Source organism: Sapajus apella, unplaced genomic scaffold (assembly GCF_009761245.1).
Source record: "Sapajus apella isolate SASKATOON/1434 unplaced genomic scaffold, GSC_monkey_1.0 scaffold31, whole genome shotgun sequence".
Classification (NCBI taxonomy): Eukaryota; Metazoa; Chordata; class Mammalia; order Primates; family Cebidae; genus Sapajus; species Sapajus apella.
The window spans coordinates 807,469-833,001 of record NW_022436971.1 but is presented as its reverse complement, the minus strand read 5'-3'; the positions used below and the strand labels follow the sequence as shown (position 1 = coordinate 833,001).

Genomic DNA, 25,533 nt, shown 5'->3' with positions numbered 1-25,533 from the left:
AGAGCCAAGATCGCGCCATTGCACTCCAGCCTGGGTAACAAGAGCGAAACTCCATCTCAAAAAAAAAAAAAAAAAAAAAAAGAAAAGAAAAAGAAAAAAAGACTAGCTAATCAAGAATTTTTAAATAGGCTGTGTGTGGTGGCTCATGCCTGTAATCCCAGCACTTTGGGAGGCCAAGGTGGGTGGATCACCTGAGGTCAGGAGTTCAAGACTAACCTGGCCAGCATGGTGAAAACCCATCTCTACTAAAAATACAAAAAATTAGCTGAGTATGGTAGTGGGCACCTATAATCCCAGCTACTCAGGAGGACGAGGCAGAAGAATTGCTTGAACCTGGGAGGTGGAGGTTGCAGTGAACCGAGATCACGCCATTGTACTCCAGCCTGGGCAACTAGAGCAAAACTCTGTCTAAAAAAATTTTTTTTCTTTTAAATATCTGCCTAACATTCAATGATGGATATGATTTGGGTCAAGACATAAAGAAGGAAAAACTTCTTAACTCATCTTTATTATATTTACAGCATATGAACCTGACTTTAGAGTTTTGGGCACCTTTAAACATTATAAAATCCCATAGTGACAGCTTGCTGTGATCTTGTAAGAGAAGCCTTTTGCTACTTGATTTTGACTGAGGAAACATTAACCTGATTTCTTGGTACCCCAGTTAGGCTTTACAGTTTTCTGCTTACTTTACCTCTCCTGTATTTTCTTTGTATCAGGAAGTACTTTTCTATTCCACACGATTTGACATTACAAGTAGAAGGGTCACCATCCTGTAATGGGCACATGAGCCCAAACTCTGAGTTCATGAAGCCTTGCAATGATCTCACCTCTAGCAGGATGGACAAATTTCTGGCTCTTACTTTCCTTTCCAATGAGGTTAGTCACTTGGTTTGCTTTGGATTGCTCAGAATTCACCTTTATTTGTGCCATCAGGCTTCTAAAGCACTCCTAAACCTGATTATTAGGTTCCTGTGCTATTTGGAGTATAAAGAAACTAAAAAAGACAGTGGTTCCAGCAATATGGAAGTGTTTCTCTTCTCTCTCACACCACTATGAAGTGGGCCAGTGGGCTGTGCTCCATGAGGTCATTCAGGGATCTGCAGCACATGACTTTCCTCTCTGGGTCTCCAGTTGTTGCCACTTCCCAGCTGGTAGGAAGAGGGAAAGAGAGGACACAATTGTGTCTTATAATCAAGAGATGCTGATGTTCACATATCTTCCTCTTATTTTATTTGTTTGTTTATTTATTTATTTTTTAATAAGACAAAGTCTTGCTCTGTCGCCCAGGCTGGAGTGCAGTGGCATGATCTTGACTCACTGCAACCTCTGCCTCTTGGGTTCAAGCGATTCTCTTGCCTCAGCTTCCTGAGTGGCTTGGACTACAGGTGCTACCACCATGTCCAGCTAATTTTTGTATTTTTAGTAGAGACAGGGTTTCACCATATTGACCAGGCTGGTCTTGAACTCCTGACCTCATGATCCACCCACCTTGGCCTCCCAAAGTGCTGGGATTACAAGTGTGAGCCACTCTGCCTGGCCTGTTTATTTATTTTTGAGACCGGATCTTACTCTGTCACCCAGGCTGGAGTGCAGTAGTTCAATCATGGCTCACTGCAGCCTCAACCTCTCAGACTCAAGTGATCCTCCCACTTCAGCCTTCCAAGTAGCTGGGATTACAGGCATACACCACCATGCTTGGCAAAGTTTTGTATTTTTTGTAAAGAAGGGGTCTCGCCATGTTGCCCAGGCTGTCTTGAACTCCTGGCTCAAGCAATCTGCCCACCTTAGCTTCCTAAAGTGTTGGGATTCCTGGCATGAGCCACCATGCCCTGGCCATTTCCCCTCATTTTAATGGCAATGTTTTTGTCATGTGGTCTCACCTCACAGCACGAGAGACTGGGAAATGGAGTCCCAAGTGAGCAGCCACATGCACAGCTAAAATTCTGAATTACTAGGGAAAGGCAAAGGGACATATTTTGGAGAGAAATCTAGCATTCTACCCCAGAAACTTAACTCCAAAACTATAAAGATTTTAACCAGAATAATTTCTGAAAGGTTTGCAGCAGCTTCCTTGCTAGAAAACAAAACAAAACAAACAACAAAAACCCTCTTTCTTTAGAATGCAAATGCTTTGTAAGTAAAGGATGATGTTTTATAATGTAGACATTACTAGTTATGTCACACTCTTGCAACAAATATGAAATTTGAGCTTAGAGGTGTCTTTCTCCTTATTAGGAATTTGATTCTTGGCATTTTTTGGGGAGATTTATGAGAAGCATTGGGTAAGACAACTAAGATAATTGGGGGTTGTCCTGTGAAGGCTAGTTTGGGAGGGCTTGGGTATATTTAGCACAGAGGAGAGAACAGCAAGAATAACAAATGAGATTGTTATTTTCAGGGGTTGAGGAGCTGGAGGTAGGAGATGGCATGGCCCTCTTTTTTGCTTCTCCTAAGAGTAGAATTGCAAATAGAGGACAGAGGTTAGTAGGCTTTAGCTTGACATTTTATTTCACTGTATTAGTCCATTCTCATGCTGCTATGAAGAAATACCCGAGACTGGGTAATTTATAAAGAAAAGAGGTTTAATTGACTTACACAGTTCTGCACGGCTGGGGAGCCCTCAGGAAACTTACAATCATGGTGGGAGGCACCTCTTCACACGGAGGCAGGGGAGAGAATGAAAGCCAAGCTAAAGGGGAAGCCCCTTATAAAACCATCAGATCTCGAGAGAATGCACTCACTGTCACAAGAACAGTATGGGGAAAACCACCCCATGATTCAATTACCTCCACCTGGTGCCCTGCCCTTGACGTGTGGGGATTATTGCAATTCAAGGTGAGATTCGGATGGGGACACAGAGCCAACCATGCCAGTTGTCAGTCATCTAGTGAGCTGACTTAGCTCTTTGACACTGGATGTTGTATATTCCTAGTTTCTGAAGTTGTTCACTCAGGTTTTAGAATTGAGAGGAATTGTTTAAGTAGAACTAAGACTTAGTTCACACAGGGAACTTTCCTCATAAGGAGAAAAGAAATTTATTCTGTATCCATCTTGTCTGTCTTATTCCCTCAGTAGGGAGTATTGTCCAAACATAGTAATGCTGTCAACCATATTGCTTGTATAGTAATCTATCATGGGATTTCTGAGGCTTTCAAATACAACACTTGCAAATTTTCTATGCCTTGCATAGTAATGCTGTCAACCACATTGCTTGCAGAGTACTTTCTGAGGCTTTCAAACGCAAAACTTGCAATTTTCTATGCCTTGAAGTTGGTCCTCAGGCCTGACCCAGATTCTTCATAAAGCTCTTGACTTCCTCCCCACTCGAGCCATCTCTCTCCATCCTTGGAAACCTTATAGTACATCATGCATGATTTTCTTGTTAGTTATTTTCCCTTTAAAGGAAAAGCTGTGTATTATCTCAGCTCATTCAGCTGAATGACTGCCTTCCTCATCCTTACACCACCTGCACTGTTTAGGACAGAGCCTTTCCGCAGTGGGCACTCAAAAACACTCTTGACTTGGACTGGGTAATTCTCCGACCTCACAGAGTTTAGACTTAGAGTTTGCTATTGTGGGTATCAATCTTGCTCTTTGTATTGACTCATGAAATGCTCATCTCATCCATCCTCCTGTTCTTAATCTGTAAAATAAGTGGCTGAATGAGTTGGTCTCCAGGCTTCTTTCCAGCCCAGGTTTGTTCTGACTCAGTTCTGGACTGGAGCAGACACTTGTTGGAAAGGCTGCCCAGACATTGGCAGGCTGTGGGGGAGCCTCGTTACCTGGATGGTGCATTTCCCAGGTCACCGCGCTGACACCTGGCATGACCCGGTCGGGCCACGGGGTGGCAGGGGTGCGGCCAGTGATGGCGTGTGCTGCCCTCCCCAGGTACGTGTGCATTGCCATGGAGGCTTTGGACCAGCTGCTCATGGCCTGCCACTGCCAGAGCATCAACCTCTTCGTGGAGAGCTTCCTCAAGATGGTGGCCAAGCTGCTGGAGTCGGAGAAGCCCAACCTGCAGATCCTTGGCACCAACTCGGTAAGGAGTGGCCCAGGGGGATCCTGGACTCCCACCCGAATCCTGGGGGTTGGCAGGGGAAGGGGAGACCTCAGGGTTGGCATTGTCACATTCTGTTCCTGTTTAGTTCCCAATCCTAAGTGTGACACACTGCTTGTTTTGGGGTCTCCCTTTGTGTGAACAAAGATCCCTTTCATTTTTTAAACAAATTATATAGATATATAATAAAATAATTTTTAAAAACAGAATTCACTACTTTCAAGCATCCCATTTTAAAACTCAGTGGTGGCCGGGCATGGTGGCTCACACCTGTAATCCCAGCACTTTGGGAGGCCAAGGCCAGCACTTTGGGAGGCCAAGGGTTATATCACTTGAGGTCAGGAGTTCGAGAACAGCCTGGCCAACATGGCAAAACCCCGTCTATACTAAAAATACAGAAAAAAAAAAAAAAAAAAAAAGCCTGATGGTGTGGCACACACCTGTAATCTAATCCCAGCTACTTAGGAGGCTGAGGCAGGAAAATCACTTAAACCCAGGAAGCGGAGGTTGTGGTGAGCCGAGATCGCACCACTGCACTCCAACCTGGGCAACAGAGTGAGAAGCCATCTCAAAAAAAAAAAAAAAGAAAAAAAAAACACAGTGGTTTTACTGTATTCATAAATTTGTGCAACCATTAACACCATCTAATGTGTTCAGCGTTAGACTGATGATCACCAAACTTTTTTACTGATAGAATTTTTTTCCCCTCAAATAATTTTAAGTGGGGTCCCCCAGTAGATATAAAAATCGATGGAAACAGAGGCATTCTTTGGAGGGCAGGAGGAGCCCAAGGTCCTCACCACTCAGCACTCTATGGGGGCATATCTTGAAAGCTGTCCAGGCTATGCCTCTTTCAAAGACAGAGTAAAGTGATGTCCCCAGGACAAAGCTACCAGATCAGTGGAAAGACCACAGGGAAGCAGGAAACAGGGCTTCTGGCTTAGTTCTGCCCTTCCCTTACTGTGAAGCGTCGAGCAGGTTACCTTTCATGGGCCTCAGTCTTTTCATCAATACCATGAGCAGGTTCAGCTTGGTCTCTGTAAGTCCTCCAAGCTTTCTAACACTGGTGTCAGTGCAAGTGGCTGCAGTCATGGGAGAGTATGATTTAGAGAAGAGCTATCAGATAGGTCAAAAACTCCCAGTTTCATGTGTGCATCTAAACAAACTCCCATGCCCTGGTTGTCTTTAATTTCTTGCCATCTCTCTCTTCCTTTCCCTTCAGGACATACTTTAAGCTCCAGGTCTTCATGCAGCTTAGATGCAACTATTTTACAGGTCTTAAGTGAGGCCTTTATCTAGCTACAGATATCACAAAACTTTAAGGTTTGCCCCTTAGCCTCCCAAGCTGAGTTTTTATTTTTTATTTATTTATTTATTTATTTTTGAGGCAGAGTCTTACTGTGTTGCCCAGGCTGGAGTGCAGTGGTGCAATCCCGGCTCACTGCAACCTCCGTCTCTGGGTTCAAGCAATTCTAGTGCCTCAGCCTCTTGAGTAGCTGGGACTACAGGTATGTGCCACCACGCCCAGCTAATTTTTGTATTTTTAGTAGAGATGGGGTTTCACCATATTGGCCAGGCTGGTCTCAAACTCCTGACCTCGTGATCCACCCACCTCAGCCTCCTAAAGTGCTAGGATTACAGGCATGAGCCACCATGCCCAGCCCCAAACCTGAATTTTTATTGCATGGGTCAGGGTTGCTTTCCTGTTCTACATAAGTTGATTTAACCAGAAGACAGTCTTCCAACTTTCCTTCTGAGGACCAAGAGTAGCAACCTATACAGGTTCCCTTCTCTTTCCTATCCCTGGCAGCCAGCTGCCTTCGACACATTACACATATACTAGCTGAGGGGAAAGTCCTTTGTCAAGTTGCCCTGGCAACAGCTTCAGATACTGTTTTAGTTGTCCTGTTTAAGATAACCACAGCCTAAAAGGGAACATCTGAATGGAAAATGAACCAGCCATCACGCATCTGTGGGGGCCACAAGAAGCAGGTGGCTGCCAGCTCTAGCTTTCCGCGTAGCAAATCCTAGCCCAGGGCAGGTGTTTTGTCAGCTAGTGCCTGGAAAATTCAGTGTCCTGCAGATTCCCCATCACAGTGAATCATCGCATCAGTCAGAGAGCAAGTTGACTCATGATTGCTGTACTGCAGACAACACAGATGATTTAAGAACAAGCTATTGTCAGTAAGTTAAGTCAAATATTTGCAGTAGCTCCAGAGGGCAGCTTGGAAGGCAGCCTTTCCCCTTGCCATCCCTGTCTGCTGCTCTTTCCAGATCTCTGAGCCCAGACCTTCTTGAGCCTTCCTGAGAAGAGTGTCCTTTTGCTCCTCATCATTTTACACCTGCCAGCATGTCATTATCTGAGAGTCCAGCCCAGGAGTTCCAAACAGGTCTTCAAATGGATTCAGAGCTTTGTGGGGGAAAGGGGGACCTGGGGGAAGAGGAATAGAAGTCTCTAGGCCCTTTACTGCTACTTCATCCAATAGCCAATAGCCAGCTCCTTTTCATTGTTTTGGGTTTTTCGGGTTTTTTTGAAGTGGAACCTCACTCTGTTACCCAGGTTGGAGTGCACTGGCGTGATCTTGGCTCACTGCAACCTCTGCCTCCCAAGTTCAAGCAATTCTCCTGCTTCAGCCACCACAGTAGCTGGGATTCAAGGTGTGTGCCACCATGCCCAGCTAATTTTTTTTTTTTTTTTTGAGACGGAGTCTTGCTCTGTTGCATAGGCTGGAATGCAGTGGTGCAATCTCGGCTCACTGCAACCTCTGCCTCCCAGGTTCAAGTGATTCTCCTGCCTCAGCTTCCCCAGTAGCTGGAATTATAGGCACCTGCTACCACATCTGGCTAACTTTTAGTAGAAATGGGGTTTCACCATATTGGCTAGACTGGTCTCTAACTCCTGGCCTCAAGTGACCTGCCCAGCACTTTGGGAGGCCAAGGCAGGCAGATCACCTGAGGTCAGGAGTTTGAGACCAGCCTGGCTAACATGGTGAAACCCTGCTTCTACTAAAAACACAAAAAATTAGCCAGGCATGGTGGCTCTTTTCTGTAATCCTAGCTACTTGGGAGGCTGAGGCAGGAGAATTGATTGAACCCAGGAGGCAGAGGCTGCCCAGGCCAGAGTGCAATGGCACAATCTTGGCAGGTGATCTGCCTGCCTTGGCCTCCCAAAGTGCTGGGATTACAGGTGTGAACTACAGCGTCTTGCCCTAGTTAATTTATTTTTTTGTAGAGACAGGGTTTTGCCGTGTTAGCTGGTCTGCTCTCCAGCTCCTGACCTCAAGGGATCCACCTGCCTTGGCCTCCCAAAGTGCTGAGATTACAGGTGTGAGCTACCACACCCAGCCCGTCCTTTTCATTGTTTGAATGGAAGTTTGCAGCATTTTATTTGGATAAAAGGTTTTGCTACCAGGAAATCAAAAGAAAGAGGAGAAGAGAAAGGAGAAAAGGAAAAGAAAGCAAAATGCATCAACTCATCTAAGCCCTCGTTTTGTCAGATTTCTCAGTGTAGAGATGGGGCCCTGAGAAGTGAGATGACTTGTCTGTGCTCACATAGCTGGAACGCTGGCTTTAGGCAGTGATTCTTTCAGCCCCTGTGCGTCTATCAATATTCTCCCTAGAATCTGAGGGGTGGCAAGGTCAGAAGCCCCTCACCGGCCCCACCGGATGTGAAGTCCTCCCCATAGATTCCAAAGCATGGCACGTGGCCTCTGTGCAGATGCTCCCATGACCAGGCTTAGTCTATCACAAGGCAGCCCCCCGGCCCTGTGGGTGAAAGTCAAGAAAAAGCCTCACCCTGAGTCCACGCTGCCTCCCTGTAGCTTTCCCTTTAGACCTGGTTGTGCTTCCTGAACTGGTATAGCACAGATCTCCCCCCTGTAGAGTGTCTCTTCAGAAACCATACCCCCTTCAAGGTCCCCAACTCAGACCAATGAGCTTTGGAAACCTACTGATTCCTAGGGCTCAATGAGACACACATCTCTGGAGAGGAGACCTGGGAATCTGTGAATTTTTGCTTCCCACGTGATGCCATTTAGGTCTGGGAACCACTGACCCATGCTTGTCTTAAGCCTGTGTAGGATTCCTTCCCTTCCTTCCTTCTTTTATTCTTTCTTTCTCCTCTCCCTCTCCTTGTCCCTCCCTTGCTTCCTCCCCTGGGATAGATATTTATACAGGTTGTGCTTGATCATCCCAAGGATGCAGTTGTTGGAAGACTTGTCACAAAATCCAGATTTGCTAATACCACCCCTGCACTTTACATCATGCAGTAAAGTACAATTTTAAAAATTTAAGTGATGCTTTTTTTTTTTACTTTCTTTTCCCTTTTTTTTTTTTTTTTTTTTTTTTTTGAGACAGAGTCTCCCAGAGAGAGTTCAAGCAATTCTCGCACCTCAGCCTCCTGAGTAGCTGGGATTACATGCACCCACCACCACACCTGGCTAATTTTTGCATTTTTAGTAGACATGGGATTTCACCATATTGGCCAGGCCCTTCTCAAACTCCTGACCTCAGGTGATCTGCCCGCCCTGGCCTCCCAAAGTGCTGGATCACAGGTGTGAGCCACTGTGCCCAGCGAAAATTTAAGTGATGCTTTCCAGCCCTTAATGAGAATACCTGGGCTTTGGATCAAGAGGAGGGACTGGAAAACCAGGAGACAGTGGGGAGGCAGGGCCAGCTAAAACCCTTCCTTGCTCGGAGTTCACTTCTGCACATCTGCCTCGTTGCATGATGGGTCCAGATGCATGTCTTGGGGACAGTGTCAATCACCACATGTCCTGACTTTTTAAGGGCACTTACTAATGATAAACTAAAAATATTAAATGATCCTGAGATCCTCTACATAAACAATCTAACATATTGGCCTAGTGTATACACATAGTAAAATATTACGAAGATTCATACATTGAAAGTTTATACTTTCACTTCTATCTCACACCACACACAACAATTAACTCAAAATAGATCAAAGCCCTAAATGTAAGAGCTAAAACTATAAGACTCTTAGAAGAAACTATAGGGATAAGTCTTTACGATCTTGGATTTGGCAATGGATTCTTAGATATGATATCAAAAGCAAAAGCAACTATAGAAACAACATAGATAAATTGAACTTCATCAAAATTTAAAACTTTGGCTAGGTGCAGTGGGTTACTCTTATAATCCCAGCACTTTGGGAGGCCAAGGCGGGTGGGTCGCTTGTGAGGAGTTCCAGACCAGCCTGGCTAACATCATGAAACCCCGTCTCTATTAAAAATACAAAAATCAGCTGGGGTGTGATTGTGCATGCCTGTAATCCCAGCTACTTGGGAGGCTGAGGTGGGAGAATTGCTTGAAGCTAGGAGATGGAGGTTGCAGTGAGCTGAGATCACTCCAATGCACTGCAGCCTGGGTGACAAAGCAAGACTTTGTCTCAAAAAAAAAGAAAAAGGAAAAATTAAAACTTTTATGTACCAAAGGACACAATCCAGACAGTAAAAAGATAACCCACGGAAGGGAGAAAATATTTACAAATCATATATCTAATAAGGGTTCAATAACCAGAATATACAAATGATTCTTAAGACTTAACAACAAAAAGACAACCCAATTAAAAACGGGCAAAGAACTCACATAGACATTTCCCCAAAAAAGATACACACATGGCCAAGAAGCACACAAAAAGATACTTCGAATCACTCATCATTAAGGAAATACAAATCACAACCGCAGCAAGATGCCACTTCACCTCACCAACTAAGATGCCGATTAAAAACACAGTCACACACACGAATGATGGCAAATGTTGGCAAGGATGTGGAAACCAAAACCCTCATGCATTGATGGTGGAAACATGAAATGGGGTAGCACCTATGGAAAATAGTTTAGTGCTTCCTCAAAAAGTTGAACATATGGGATTATCATATGGCCCAGCAATTCTGCTAAGGTGTATACCCAAAATAATTATTAACAGGTTCTCAAACAAATAGCTGTACACAAAGTGTTCACAGCAATAGTATTCACAAGAGCCAAAATGTAGAAACAACCCAAAGACCACATATTTATCATCTCATTTATATGGAGTATCCAGTTCGGGGTAGAGACAGGAAATAGATTTGTGTTTGCCAGGCAATGGGGGAGAGGAATGGAGAGGGCCTGCTGAGTGGGTTCAGGGTTTTCTTTTGGGGGGAGGAACATGTTTTGATTGCAAAACATTGTAAATGGATTAAAGGCCACTGAATTGGGCACTTAAGGCTAATTTTAGGTTATGTGAATTTCACCTCCATTTTTGAAAAGTTATACTTGGCCAGATGTGGTGGCTCACACCTGTAATCCCAGCACTTTGGAACACCAAGGTGGGAGGATCACCTGAGTTCGGGAGTTTGAGACCAGCCTGACCAACATGGAGAAACCCTGTCTCTACTAAAAATACAAACATAAGCTGGGCATGGTAGTGCATGCCTGTAATCACAGCTATTCGGGAGGCTGAGGCAGGAGAATTGCTTGAACCTGGGAGGCAGAGGTAGTGGCAAGCTAAGATTGTGCCATTGCACTCCAGCCTGGGCAACAAGAGTGAACTCCATCTCAAAAAAAATGAAAAATAAAAATAAAAAATAAAAAGTTGTCCTCTGAGTAACCCAGAGTCAATGGCACACAGGCATTTGTGCTTTTACTGTGCCACAACCTCAAACCAAGCCCACTCAGAGGCTAGTGCAAAGCTAATCACTCAGCAGATGAGTGGGAGGGCTGCCTCTCTGCAGCAGGGCCAGGGTCGTGAGGGTCCTGGATGGTGGGGGTCTTGGAGATATCCCTCCTTGTGACTCAGTCTGTGCAGCGCCCTGTTCTCTTCCACCTTGCTCCCTCGCTCTCCTCCCACTCACGAGGTCTCACCTCCCCAGCTCTCCTCTTACCCCCAAGCTCCCACTCTTGCTGAGACTCCCTTCCTCTGCCACCCTCCTGGGCCCTCAGGACACCTTCTGTCCACCTGCCTCACCCTCCCGGGGTCGGCACAGCCACCCCGCCTTCTCCACCAAATGCCCCCACTTCAGAAAACCACATGGCCTGTGAGTCAGGGCCTCCACACATTGGTGCACTAGGAGTTTACCAGGGTTTCCTCCAGGTGGTCCTCACGAAGCTTCCATTTTCTCCTCAACTCCCCTCCCAAATCAGCTTCTTCAGTCTCAAGATCCATTTGCTTTTTCTCCCACTCAGGAAATGGGGGCTGTCCCGGGGGGCTCCTCCCACTTCCAGTGTCCATATTCTTCCTCTCCAAAGGAAGAGGTGCCCAGCCCCTCCAGAGCCTCCCTGGATCCATTCTTTCTCCCCCTCCCCATCTCCACCCTTTGCCTTGCTTTGGTTCCTTCCCTCAATCTAAACACAAGTTCAAATCTCTTGCACTGTAGAAGTAAATTAAATTAATAAACAAGAGAAAAACAAAAAAAATTACATTCTCCTGCAAACTACAAAATGCCATTATCTTGCCTGACAAAATCGAGTCATTCCCCGATCTTATTTTCATATGTTGTCCAAATCCAGGTTTCCCGACTTGTCCCCCGTTGTCTACATTGCTAGCCTTTTTCAAATCAGAACTTTATAATAAAGACTGTGTTTCTTTGTTTCCTACGTCCCTTACCTCTCTCAGCAGCTTTCCAACCTCACTCTGTGCCTCTTTTACTCGTGACATTGACTTTTTGAAGAGGAAAGTTAAGTTGCTTTGTAGAATGTCCCCCATTCTGGATTTGTCTGGTTCTTTCCTGTGGTGTCACTCACCTGACTCTCCTGTCTCTTGTGTTTCCTGCAAACTGGAATTAGATCTGAAGGTTTGATTGGATGCAGGTAGCTACTTTTGGCTATAACACTTCATGGGGGTTGCGGGTTGCTATACTGGGTATCACAGCAGGAGGCAGAAATGTCTGTGTCCCACTTTTATGGATGCCAAGTGTGATTCTGGCCCAGGGTGTGGCCAGCTACCCTCTCCATTGTAAAATTACATTTTTGTCTTTGCAGTTAGAATCTTAGAATCTGTGGAAACCATGCAAATAACCTGCTCCCCACCCACCTTTCCCCTCATGTTTTTATCTTTTATCTTTTATCTCGCCCATTTCTCCCTGGGATTGCTCCCATTTCTCACTGGGATTGCTCCCATTTCTCTCTGGGATTGCTCCCATTTCTCACCGGGATGCTCCCGTTTCTCCCTGGGATTGCTCCCATTTCTCCCTGGGATTGCTCCCATTTCTCACTGGGATGCTCCCGTTTCTCCCAGCGATTGCTCCCATTCTCCCCTGGGGACTTCACCCGTTTCTCCCTGGGATTGTGCCCATTTCTCCCTGGGATTGCAAACAACCATACAACCATTTCTCCTTGGGGATCACACCGATTCTCCCCTGGGAACCGTGCCCATTTCTCCCTGGGATTGCTCCCGTTTCTCCCTGAGGATCATGATCTGAAATTGTGTCCATTTCTCCCTAGGATTGCACCCATTTCTCCCTGGGATCACCCCCATTTCTCCCTGGGGATCACACCCTTCTTCACACTCCCTTGGCTTCCTCAGGTCTGTCACCCTGACTCTTCCCACTGGACTCACCCTGCTTAATTTCTGTGGTAGGCTGAATGATGCCCCCTCACCCCAAGGTTGCCTATGTCCTAATCCCTGGAACCTGTGAATGCCACTTTATATGACAAAGGGGACTTTGCAGATGTGATCAAGTTAAGAATCTTGAGCTGGGGGAGATTATCCTGGATAATCCAGGTGGGCCTGATATAATCCCAAGGGTCATTATAAGAGGGACACAGGAGAATCAGAGTCAGACAGAAAGGGATGTGATGATGGAAGTGGAGGGACAGGGACAAAGAGATCTGAAGATGCTCTGCTGCTGGTTTGGAATATGGAGAAGGGGACATGAGCCAAAGGATGTAGGTGGTTTTAGAAGCTGGAAAGCACAAGGAAATGGATGCTCCCCGGAGCCCTCAGAAGGAATGCAGCCATGCAGACCCATTGGAGACTTCTGAGCTCCAGAACTCAGATAATAAATGTGTGTTGTTTTAAGCCACTAAATCAAGGTAATTTGTTACAGCAGCCACAGGAAGCCAAGACAGTGTCCTTCAGCGATTCTCTCCTTCCTCATGCCCCTGAGTGTCTATGATCTCCAAGGCTCTGTGCTCTGCCCTCTTCCCACTGAATATGCTGCCCCTGGACAATTTCATTAACTCTTGTGGTTTTAACTGTCATATGTGGACTAGATATACCCCAATCTCCAGCACTTTGGTTCAAAAATCAGCACTGCTAGAGACCAGCAGGCCAGAGGTGGGTTCTCTGAAGTCAGGTGAGGTCAGAACTGCAAGGCTAGTGGAACGGCCCAAGGCATGGGGCTCAGCACCAGCTAAGGACAGGCTCTGAGGGCAGAGGCACCCAGCTGGTGCTCCCTGAGGTCTGAGCAGAGGTAGACATGGGGTGCTCCCTGAGGTCTGTGCTTCCTGAGTGTAGGCCTTGGAGTCCAGCATATGGGGCTGCCTGGGGCCAGCAGGGATGGCGTCCTGGGGCCAGCAAGGACTAGTCTTTCTCAGGAGTCCCTAAAACCAGAGCCAGTTTTGCAGAGTCTTGAAGGAGGGACTGTGTAATGTGGGTGGACAGGAGAGCATGTCACAGATTTGGGGAATTACTATGCCTTGCTGGTAGTCAGGAGGTTGGCAGGACATGATCAAGTTAAGATGGGATGGACTGTGCTTCTGGCTACGTGAAAACTGCTCCAGGGAATTGCTGTAAACAAGGGCAATGGGGAGAAAGGGCCAGGCAATGATAAGCTCAGAACCATGTGGTTGGCAAGATCTGCTTCCAGGTAGGACCTTGTCTTAGATTTGGGCACTGTTTTTTGGTATTGATTTTTCTAGCCAGATGAAGTCTAGTGAAGCAAAGAAGCAATTCTCCTTTCTCTTTGTGTGGGTAAATGCAGCAAAAAGGCCTGTAGTCCTTGAACTGTGAGAGAGCTAGGGTTCTATGTGTGCCCAGTATTTTTTTTTTTTTTTTTTTTGAGACAGAGTTTCACTCCTGTTGCCCAGGCTAGAATGCAATGGTGTGATCTCGGCTCTCTGCAACCTCCATCTCCCAGGTTCAAGCAATTCCCCTGCCTCAGCCTCCCGAGTAGCTGGGATTACAGTCATGTGCTACCATGCCCAGCTAATTTTTGTTTTTTTTAGTAGAGACGGGGTTTCTCCATGTTGGGCAGGCTGGTCTCAAACTCCTGACCGCAGCTGATCCGCCCACCTCAGCCTCCCGAAGTGCTGGGATTACAGGCATGAGCCACTGCACCCAGCCGTATGCCCAGTATTTTTAACTATAGTTCTGTCACTGACAGCAGGAAGTTGGTTGGTTCAGGATGCCCACCTATACAAGAGGGAATGGCTGTCTTCTGTTTGGAAAGACTTGGCCCATGACGATGGCCAGCCAGCTCAGCTTCCCTTTTCCAGACCAGGGGAGAGCTGTTACTGCAAGGCCAGTCTTTGGAGCTTGCTCTCTCTATTGACCCTTAGTAACCCTCAGTTTTTAAACCATTGTGCCTCCCGCCTGCCTGTACTGCAGGGTGGGTGATCATTCCAGCAAGCTTGGCGCCCTTTGTTGTGTGTAAAGAGCTAAAACTTTGATCTTGAAAGGGTGGCTCTAGCAGTGTCCCTGGCCTTTGAAATGCCACATGTTCAAAATCTTCAGTTTGTTGCTATGGCAACCTTCTTCATCATTGCTAGACCTTAAAAAAAATAAACTTTATTCTTTCGTGATCTCATGCATTAGACAACTCGAATTTTAATAAAAGTCATCTGTAAGTGTGAATTCACAATGGTAGGGGTGAAACAGGAAGTTCCTGCTGTATCATGCATTTAAAGAAATAGTGACCAGTCACACAGGTAAATGGGCCCAGAGGAAACTCATGGAGTATTGATGGCAGGCCAAAATGCACTGGGGGAAAAATGAGGAGGCAGCGGTTAACTGTGATAGGCAGGGCAGGTAGAGTCTGGTCATTCCAAGCCTACAAGGCAGGTGCTTGGGTTGCCCCCATTCGATAGATAGGGAAACTGAGGCACAGGGAGCTTTAAGTAACTTGTTCCAGATCCCCCTACTAATAATTAGGATTCAAATGTGTGGTCTGGCTCCAAACCCCTGCTTGTAATCATTAACACTATGCTGCCTCTTTAAGAGGGAAGAAGGCCTTACTTGCTATAAAACCCAAAAGTCCCAACCTCATCTGAGCCAGATGTTGGCACATTCCTCGGTGGATTTCCACAGTAGGTGTGGTCCCTTGACCAGGGCTCCCGGGAAACACCCCATCAGACCCTCTGAATCACTATCACCAAAATTTCCAGCTTGGCCCCCTCATGTCAACCCCTGGAAGATTCAGGAGCAACATAGGGTGGGCTCTCTAGGAACTGCCCCCACAGAGACCCATGGCCAGTGCTCCCTGACCAGTGATCCAGCTAGGCTGCTGCAACTGTGCTTTTATACTTTCAGGCTCAGGGAGGGGAAGCTCCACCCCACAAGCTATCAAACCAGGGGTTCCTAAGGAGGCTCGAGATCCTGGTACCAAAAAGGCACTTGTTTCATCAGACAGCCCTGTTGCACATACCTTCTCCATGAGAGATGGGGGACTGACATTAAGTGCAGCTTCACTAGAATATCTGACAGAGCAAGAGTCCTGGCAGCCAGAGGGAATGGAACGGTCAGCAGCCCAAGCCTCAAGGCTGTAGCTTCCTAGGCAGTCCTGGGCTCCAGAGGGCAAACAGTGTGCTCCAGAGATGGCACCATGCTACCCTTGGTTCAAGCCCTAACCCCCCCAGTTCTCCCCTTCAAATGAAGTGGCTATCCATTCATCCAGCTTTGACGGACCTCCATGACCAAGGACATGCTTCCCTAGCTTTTCCCAAGGCTCTGTGAGAGTTTTCTTCCCCTCAGCCTGCCTCGGAACATTTCTGTAGCTGTGGAACCAGTTTACCCTGGGCCAAGTACATGCAGCCTGTACATCCCCTGCGCTTGAAGAGGGGAAGCGGGCGCTTAAACATGCAGATACGTGGCCGGGCGCAGTGGCACACGCGTGTAATCCCTGCACTTTGGGAAGCCAAGGCAGGCAGATCACCTGAGCCTAGGAATTCGATACCAGCCTGGGCAACACTGAAACTCCATCTGTACAAAATAAAAAATTAGCTGGGCGTTTCGGCATGCACCTGTAGTTCCAGCTACTCAGGAGCTGAAGTGAAGTCAAGGCTGCATCACCACTGCACTCCAACCTGGGCCCTGTGACAGAAGGAAGGAAGGAAGGAAGGAAGGAGGGAGGGAGGGAGGGAGGGAGGGAGGGAGGAGAAAACGCAGATACCTAAGTCCTACCCCTAGAGAGTCTGTTCAGTAGGATGGCAGTAGGCTGGAGTGGCTCAGAAATGTGCATTTTAAACAAGCTCCCTAGGTAGTTCTGATACACATTAAAATATAAAGAGCTAAGATCATGGGACCCAGTGTGAGAATTCTCAAGCCTGAGTCTCAGCTCCACCTGTCACACGCGGATTGAGCTGAAATAATTCACTTGCTCCCTTTAAGCCTAGTTTTATCATCTCTGTCACGGGAGCAACACATGTTCTGCTAAACTCACTCATTTGCTGAAAATTTTATCAGATCATGGATGTTGTGATCAGCTGGAATACGATGCAGCAATAGATGTGTGCATCTTATCCTGGAAACCTGTGCGTGTTACTTTACATGGAAACAGTGTCATTGCAGCTGTGATTAAGTTAAGGACTGACTTAATTTAAGATTAGGAAATTATCTTGGATTTTCCAGGTGGGCCTAAATGCAATCAAAAGCATTTTATTAGAGATAAGCAGAGGGAGATTTGACACACTGGGGAGAAGATGATATGCAGACTGAGGCAGAGATAGCAGTCATAGACAACTAAACACTGACGTGCTAAGCAGCGAGTGCCACAGAAATATTTGATGTTGTTGTTACTTGGAATATAGGTGTTAACTGGGCCTGTCATGGCCATTCCTGATGAAAACTACAAATGAATAGCCTCTTCTAGAACTTACGCTTTGTGATGTCTTTTAGATATTTTGAAGGCTTCCAACAGAACAAGGCATAGGTTAAACGAAAGCAAATAAGCTTTACTACAACAATATCTGAAATTTGTTTTTCTGATTAAGCGGGATGGGAAGGAACAGTGGGTGGAGTCCTGGGCATATTAAGAATGGCGTGCTGTTTTTTAAGTTGTGAGTGGAATGTATTTGTACATTGTCCCAGCACACACTGCTGTTCAGTGATTGTGTGGTGCTGAATCCTGTAGGGGTCATAAAAAGTCTAAGCCTCTTAGAATAAGAACCTTACTAATAATATGCCTTGAGTTCACACAGTTCCCATTGCTCCAGGAGCTCAGGGAGCTTTTCCGAATCTTCTCTACTTTATTCATGTTCCTAGGAGGCGATAGATACATTTTTTTTGGGGGGGGGACGGAGTCTTGCTCTGTCGCCCATTCTGGAGTGCAGTGGCACCATCTCAGCTCACTGCAACCTCTGCCTCCCGAGTAGCTGGGATTACAGGTGCCAGCCACTGTGGGTGGCTAATTCTTTTTTTTTTTTTTTAATAGAGACTGGGTTTCACCACCTTGGCCAGGCTGGTCAGAGGTGACAGGCACATTTTAAAGAAAAGAAAACAGGCCAGGCTTAGTGGCTTACGCCTGTAATCCCAGCACTTTGGGAGGCTGAGGCAGCAGATCACGAGGTTGGGAGTTCAAGACCAGCCTGGCCGACATGGCAAAACCCCATACTAAAAATACAAAACTTAGCTGAGCATGGTGGTGTGCGCCTGTAATTCCAGCTACTTGGGAGACTGAGGGGGGAGAATTGCTTGACCCTGGGAGGCAGAGGTTGCAGTGACCCAAGATTGCGCCACTGCACTCTAGCCTGGGCGACAGGGTAAGACTCTGTCTAAAAATTTTGAAGACTCAAAACTAAGTTTTCAGGGAAGAAGAGCACAGAAGCACATACATCTAGGGACTCAGGGAGTTGCAAAAGGAGAGAACAAGGGAGCTTTCCAGTGAGGTTAGCAGCTGTGGCTGACGCGCTTGGGACAGATTCAGGAGAAACTGCTGACCTTCTGTGGTTTTAGGAAAGGGATTCCCGCTTATGTTTTCTACCCTACACCACCTCAGGGGTAGCTGCAGAACTTTCATTTTTAAAAATTGATTTTAATGTCAATTTTGACCTTACAGCCAGGGATAATGATTAAAATATTTAACGGCGTAGACAGCAGAGATAATGAGGACAGACACTGGCCGTGAGCAGCTGCGCTGGCCACGTGGCCTGACTGCCCGTCAGTCCTGTGGTGCCACAGCTCCCTGAGGAAGAGGAGACTCAAAGTTGACTATGGAGGGGTCTTGGTGTTCCATTTCCACCCGGATCAGGAATGGGTTCCGAGGGGCATGGGTGAGGGAGGGGAGAGGAGGAGGGAAGGCTGGACTGCCAGTCAGCCCCTGCCTGCGGCTCCCAGGTGTGGGTCTCAGACAGGCCCACTGAGATTCCCAGGCCTCTTCCAGGACAGACTCAGCATGCCTGGGAGGGGTGGGGAGCAGAAATCGGTGTGCTCAGCAGTGCCCTGTGACTCTGCTGTCTGGTAGTGTTTGAAAAGCAGAGTCCTCCCACCTCCAGCCCCACCTACCTGTCCCCGACCCTCTTAATAAAACAGTATTAAGGTGCCTCTTGGCCACTTTCTTTTCCTCCTCTTATTCTTCCCTAACAATGTCATCTAGCCTGAGGCTAGAGGAAGCAGAAGGCAGGAATAAAAACTGGAGAACCTTTGTACCCTTTGACCAATATCTCCCCAGCTCCACTGCCCCCAGCTCCTGGCAACCACCCTTCTACTCTGCTTCTATGAGCTTGAGTATTTTATTTTATTTTATTTTATTTTGAGATGGAGTTTCACTCTGTCACCCAGGCTGGAGTGCAGTGGTGAAATCTTGGCTCACTACAACCTCTGCCTCTCGGGTTCAGCAATTCTCCTGCCTCAGCCTCACGAGCAGCTGGGATTACAGGTGTGTGCCACCACACCCAGCAAATTTTTTGTATTTTTAGTAGAGACAGGGTTTCACCATGTTGGCCAGGATGGTCTCGAACTCCTGACCTCAAGTGATCCACTCACCTCAGCCTTCCAAAGTGCTGGAATTACAGGTGTGAGTCACTGCGCCCGGCTGAGCTTGACTTTTTAGATTCCACATATGAGTGAGATCAGGCAGCGTCTGTCTTTCTGTGTTTGATTTATTTTACCTGGTATAACGTCTTCTAGGCTCATCCATGTTGTTGCAGCTATCCCTTCTTTAAGGTTGAATAATATTCCACTGTGTGTGTGTGTGTGTGTGTGTGTATACATACCACACACGTACCACATTTTCCATACCCATTTCTTTGTCAGATGTTTACGTTGTTTCCACATCTTAGCTATCTTAAGTGTTCTTACCACAGAAAGGAAGGAGGGAAGGGGAAAGAAAATGGCAACTATGTGAGGTGATATGTTAAGTGGCTTAACTGTGGGGGTGACTATTTCAAATATATGTCAAAAACATCAAGTTGGAGGCCTACGTGGGGGGATTGCTTGAGCCCAGGAGTTTGAGACCAGCCTCGGCAACATAATGAAACCCTGTCTCTACAAAAAAGTATATATATATTCAGGCATGGTGGTGCACACCTCTAGTCCTAGCTACTCAGGAGGCAGGAGAATCACGTGAGCTCAGGAGTTCCAGGCTCCAGCGAGCCATGATTGCCTTACTCCTCTCCAGCCTGGGCGACAGAGTGAGACATTGTCTCTATAAATGAATGAATACATAAGTAAAACATCAAGTTGTAAACCTTAAATATATAAATATAAACAATTTCAGGCCGGGCACGGTGGCTAAGCCTGTAATCCCCGCACTTTGGGAGGCCGAGGCGGGTGGATCACGAGGTCAAGAGATCGAGACCATCCTGGTCAACATGGTGAAACCCCATCTCTACTAAAAATACAAAAAATTAGCTGGGCATGGTGGCGCGTGCCTGTAATCCCAGCGACTCAGGAGGCTGGGGCAGGAGAATTGCCTGAACCCGGGAGGCGGAGGTTGCGGTGAGCCGAGATCGCGCCATTGCACTCCAGCCTGGGTAACAAGAGCGAAACTCCATCCCAAAAAAAAAAAAAAAAAAACCAATTTCTATTTGTCTATTATATCTCAATAAAGCTGAAAAACAAAACAAAAAACGAAAACCCAAGGTTTTCAGGGAGGAAGTCCTGGAGACAGGCGGCAGGATGCAGGGCACTATGACCCTCCTGCAGGGCCTTGCGCAAGTTGCTTAACTATGTGGATGTCAGTCTCTTTGTCTATAAAATGACAATAAAAATCTCTCTAACTTAGAATCGTTTTAAAAAATAAAATCGATGATGTATGTACAAGTCTTAGGGTAGTACCTGACATTATGTAAGCTTCTAGGCCAGGTGCAGTGGCTCCCGCCTGTAACCCCAGCACTTTGGGAGGCTGAGGCAGGTGGATCGCTTGAGGTCAGGTTCAAGACCAGCCTGGCCAACATGGCAAAACCCCATCTCTACTACAAATACAAAATTAGCCAGGCATCATAGCTGTAGTCCCAGCTACTAGGGAGGCTGAGGTGGGAGAATCACTTGAACCCAGGAGGCAGAGGTTGTAGGGAGCCAAGATCACACCACTGTGCTCCAACCTGGATGACAGAGAGACACTGACTCAAAGAAAAAAAAAAGCCTTCTAAGATATTCATAACTGTTGGCCCACAAACTCCCAAACCAGTGAACATAAAGTTTGGCCATTCATTCTCCTGATGTATGCACAGTCACTGCATGCTGGGGACAAAGGGTGTGTTTGTTTCTCTCTCTTTATTATTGGCCTTTTTTCATTTTTTCTTTTTTTTTTTTAATTTTATTTATTTATTTCTTTATTTTGAGACGGAGTTTCGCTCTTGTTACCCAGGCTGGAGTGCAATGGCGCGATCTCGGCTCACCGCAACCTCCTTCTCCTGGGTTCAGGCAATTCTCCTGCCTCAGCCTCCTGAGTAGCTGGGATTACAGGCACGTGCCACCATGCCCAGCTAATGTTTTGTATTTTTGGTAGAGGCGGGGTTTTGCCATGTTGACCAGGATGGTCTCGATCTCTTGACCTCGTGATCCACCCGCCTCGGCCTCCCAAAGTGCTGGGATTACAGGCGTGAGCCACCGCGCCCGGCCCATTTTTTCTTTTATTCTAAAATGTATGCACTCTTACACATACACTGGGAGTCTTATTTTAATCTGCCTCATCATATTTGAAGTAGACACAGTATAAATTTCTAAAACTTTAAAATAATAGAACCTCAGTGACAGCAAGGCCGCTTATTTTGCACATGGGAAAACCAAAACATCAAAAGAAGTTAGATGTCTCATTCAAAGTCCACATCTCCAGTTAAGAGCTAGATCTGCATTAGAACCTGCTAGAGACTGTGTGTCTCTTTTGAGTGGACAGACACCTCGACCGGGCCAGCCTTTGGCTGTGAGGAGTGCGGCCAGGGAACATGCTCTCAGGGTTAAGAGCAGTGAAGCACCCAACTTCAACTTCGGCCAGACCTGGCTTCAGCACCTCAACTCTGTGTTCCAGGATTATGAAGGCCAGGCAGCCAAAGGCCCAACTCAGCCTTCTTTCTGGAACTCTTCTGTACTTGTACATAATCGATGATCTTGTGATCACATGGATTACTACCATGCCTCTTTTTTTTTTTTTTTTTGAGACAGAGTCTCACTCTGTCGCCAGGCTGGAGTGCAATGGTGTGATCTCGGCTCACTGCAACCTCCACCTCCTGAGTTCAAAGGATTCTCCTGCCTCAGCCTCCCGAGTAGCTGGGATTACAGATGCATGTCACCATATCCAGCTAATTTTTCTATTTTTAGTAGAGATGGGGTTTCACCATGTTGGCAAAGACGGTTTCGATCTCTTGACCTCATGATCCGCCTGCCTCGACTTCCCAAAGTGCTGGGATTACAGGCGTGAGCCACCGCGCCTGGCCCCTACCACTGTGCCTCTCCTGCATCACCACATCAGTCGTGCCAGCAATGTCACCTGGATTTATTGCTAATATCAGAATATTCACTCCTAAATATGCAAATACATTTTAGGTGTAGTTTGGAAGGAAAGGTCTCCTTATTTTCTTTGTAGGTTGGAAGCCTCTCAGTCAACAGAAAATAGCTGTTGTATTTATTATTGTAAGAACAAAACACTACAATCATTAATGATGTTCATGGAAGCTGCTGCTTTTCATCCAGAAAAAGCTATTAACAACTTTTAAGTCATTAAATATGGACACAAATTGACAATACTAAATATCATAAGAGTCTACTAACTAGATATTTTTAGGAAGAATACCATATCCTTTTTGAACCAAAACATGCTTATAAAAATTAAATAATAATACAGGGCGAAATAATGGAGAATATATCTTATAGTGGATCTGACTTTTTAGACTTGTTTGGGGGTACGAGATTAATAACATTTTAAAAATTACCTATAAAGGCCAGGCATGGTAGCTCATGCCTGTAAGCCCGGCACTTTGGGAGGCCGAGGTGGGTGGATTACCTGAGGTCCGGAGTTCAAGACCAGCCTGACCAACATGGTGAAACTCCGTCTCTACAAAAAAAAAAAAAAATAGCTAGGCATGATGTCCTGTAATCCCAGCTACTCTGGAGGCTGAGGTGGGAGAATCCCTTGAACCCGAGAGGAGGAAGTTGCAGCGAGCTGAGATCATGCCATTGCACGCCAGCCTGGGCAACAGAGTGAGACTTTGTCTCAAAAAAAACAAAAAAACAAAACAAAACAAAATCCTATAAGAATCATATTAAATATTTAGTAATTTAATTCCATTTAATTCATGATTCTTGCTTCTCTGCAGGACTCAGTTGAAATTAAGTCCCTATTTAGAATTGCAAATGTGCAGCACTGTGGTGCAGAAGGAATCTAGCTGCCCAGGATGCTGATCAAGACCTACTGAACTGAAATGGCAAACTTTAAAAATTAACTCCAATTTTTGTTTTTTGTTTGTTTTTATTTTTGTTTGAAATGGAGTCTCGCACCATTGGCCTGGCAGGAGTGCAGTGGTGCGTTCTTGGCTCACTACAATCTCTGCCTCCCGGGTTCAAGGGATTCTCTTGCCTCAGATTCCCAAAGTAGCTGGGATTGCAGGTGCCGGCCACCACACCTGGCTAATTTTGTATTTTTAGTAGAGACAAGGTTTCACCATGTTGGCCAGGCTGGTCTCGAACTCCTGACCTCAAGTGATCCACCTGCCTCGGCCTCCCAAAATGCTGGGATTAGAGGCGTCAGCCGCTGCACCTGGCCAGACTCCAATTTTTAACAATAAAGTGTAATTACATTTTTAAGTCAGATTTCAGATTTGTTCTTGCATCCTCGAATTCATTGAGGGTGGTGCTGCTGCTTTTTCACTGGCTAAGAGCCTCTCAGCCCCCGTGTGTTTGCGCAGCTCCAGATGGAGGGGTGAGGGCAGGTCCTTCCGTGACCCCCTTCATGTTCCCTTCTCTTCTACCTCTGCTCCCGCAGCAGGGGAGGCCTGAGAAGGGCCTTGTTTTCCAATCTTCTTGTGCAGCTGGGAGAGGTGAGCGGGACTGGGAACTCAGATATCCCCAGCGTGCTCTGCGAGGCTGGCCAACCTGGCTCTGGGATGCACGGTTCCCGTGGCTGGACCATGGCAGGGGGTCTGGGGATGCCCAGCAGTGAGGAGCATGGTGGGTCACCTCTTGTGTATTTCTCTCCTTCCTCCCTGATAGTTTGTGAAGTTTGCCAACATCGAGGAGGATACCCCGTCCTATCACCGGAGCTATGACTTCTTTGTGTCCCGATTCAGTGAAATGTGCCACTCGAGCCACGATGACTTAGAAATCAAGACTAAGTGAGTAGGGGAAGGCAAGGGTGGTTGGTTCAGCCCACAGCAGAAGCAACAGTGGGTCCTGTAGATAATTTCCAACCCACCACTGTGTGTCTGCTTTCGTTAGTGTCTACTACGTCTGCTCTGATGTTGCCGGGCAGGCGGGCAGTGCCTGGCTCCCTACATGGGGTTTCTTTTCGTTTTTTTTTTTTTTTTTTTGAGATTGAGTTTCACTCTGTTGCCCAGGCTGGAGTGCAGTTGCATGATCTTGGCTCACTGTACCCTCTGCCTCTTGGATTCAAGTGATTCTCATGCCTCAGCCTCCTAAGTAGCTGGGATTACAGGCATGCACCACCAAGCCTGGCTAATACTTATATTTTTAGTAGAGACAGGGTGTCACCATGTTGGCCAGGCTGGTCTTGAACTCCTGACCTCAGGTGATCTGCCCACTTCAGCCTCCCGAAGTGCTGGGATTACAGGAGGGAGCCACCACGCCTGGCCCCCACATGTGGTTTCTAAAGTAAAAACTGCTTGGGCCGGACAAAGGGGCTCAATGTAAGATAACAGTCATTTGAGCCCAATTTGAGAGCCAGTGACAGAGCACATGCATGTACATACACCCCCACGTATACTCTTTGTTCAGAATTACATGCATTTCTACTCCAGAAACATGCCCACTCACCATTAACCATCAAAATCTATACCTACCAATAAAGAGACAAAGTATGCCCCTTGGCTGATCCCAGCTGCCTTCTCCACTCTATCTCCTTGGCCCTCCCGCTCACTCTTTCCCTTCCAGCACACCACAGAGACTGCCCCAGGGCCTTTGCACAGTCTGTGCTTGTGCCTGGAATGCTTCCTCCAGGGATCCGTACAGCTCACTGCGTCGCCTCTGTCAAACCTTTGCTCAAATGTCCCCTTGTCAGTAAAGCCGCCCTGCACACCCCCACATGCCCACTCCCTACTCCCTCACTCTGCTGGGGTTTCTTTCCCTTTTTGGAAGTTTCATAAATTACCTTCTGTGTTTCTTGTTCACCACCTGTCTCTTCCCACTGGAATGTAAGCTCTATGAGGGCAGGGTCTGTCATTTTACTCACAGATGCATCCCAAGCACTAACATTGCCCGGAGAGCAGTAGCACTTGATAAATTCTTGTTGAATGAATAACAGAATGAATGAACACTTTAAGACAAGCAACTTGCCTTATGGGATATGCTTTTATATGCACACACTCCAATTTATAAAAACACTTAGTTGACAGAAGTATACTTGAACATAGAAGCAAAACCCCTCAAGTAAAATCACAGAGAAATTGACCAAGTGCAATGGCTCACGTCTGTAAGCTCAGTACTTTGGGAAGCTGGGGCAGGAGGATCACTTGAGCCCAGGAGTTTGAAGCCAGCCTGGGCAACATAATGAGACCCTGCCTCCACAAAAAATAAAATTAGCTGGGCATGACTGCACCATGGCTATATTCCCAGCTACTTAGGAGGCAGAGTTGGGAGGATCACTTGAGCCTGGAAGGTCGAGGCTGCAGTGAGCCATGATTGCACCACTGCACTCCAGCTTGGG

At 46.7% G+C, this 25,533-nt stretch overlaps 1 protein-coding gene across 2 annotated transcripts in view; it reads left to right on the top strand.

Moving 5' to 3' along the window:
- Positions 1-25,533, top strand: part of EFR3B (EFR3 homolog B) — a 113,630-nt gene that overhangs the window by 56,866 nt on the left and 31,231 nt on the right. The window contains exons 4-5 of one of the 2 annotated variants that reach the window (XM_032293953.1): positions 3,892-4,042; positions 23,865-23,986. In XM_032293953.1, coding sequence (XP_032149844.1) covers positions 3,892-4,042; positions 23,865-23,986 — 273 coding nt within the window. The remainder of the gene's footprint in view (positions 1-3,891; positions 4,043-23,864; positions 23,987-25,533) is intronic. The other variant, XM_032293954.1, reaches the window with a different exon arrangement.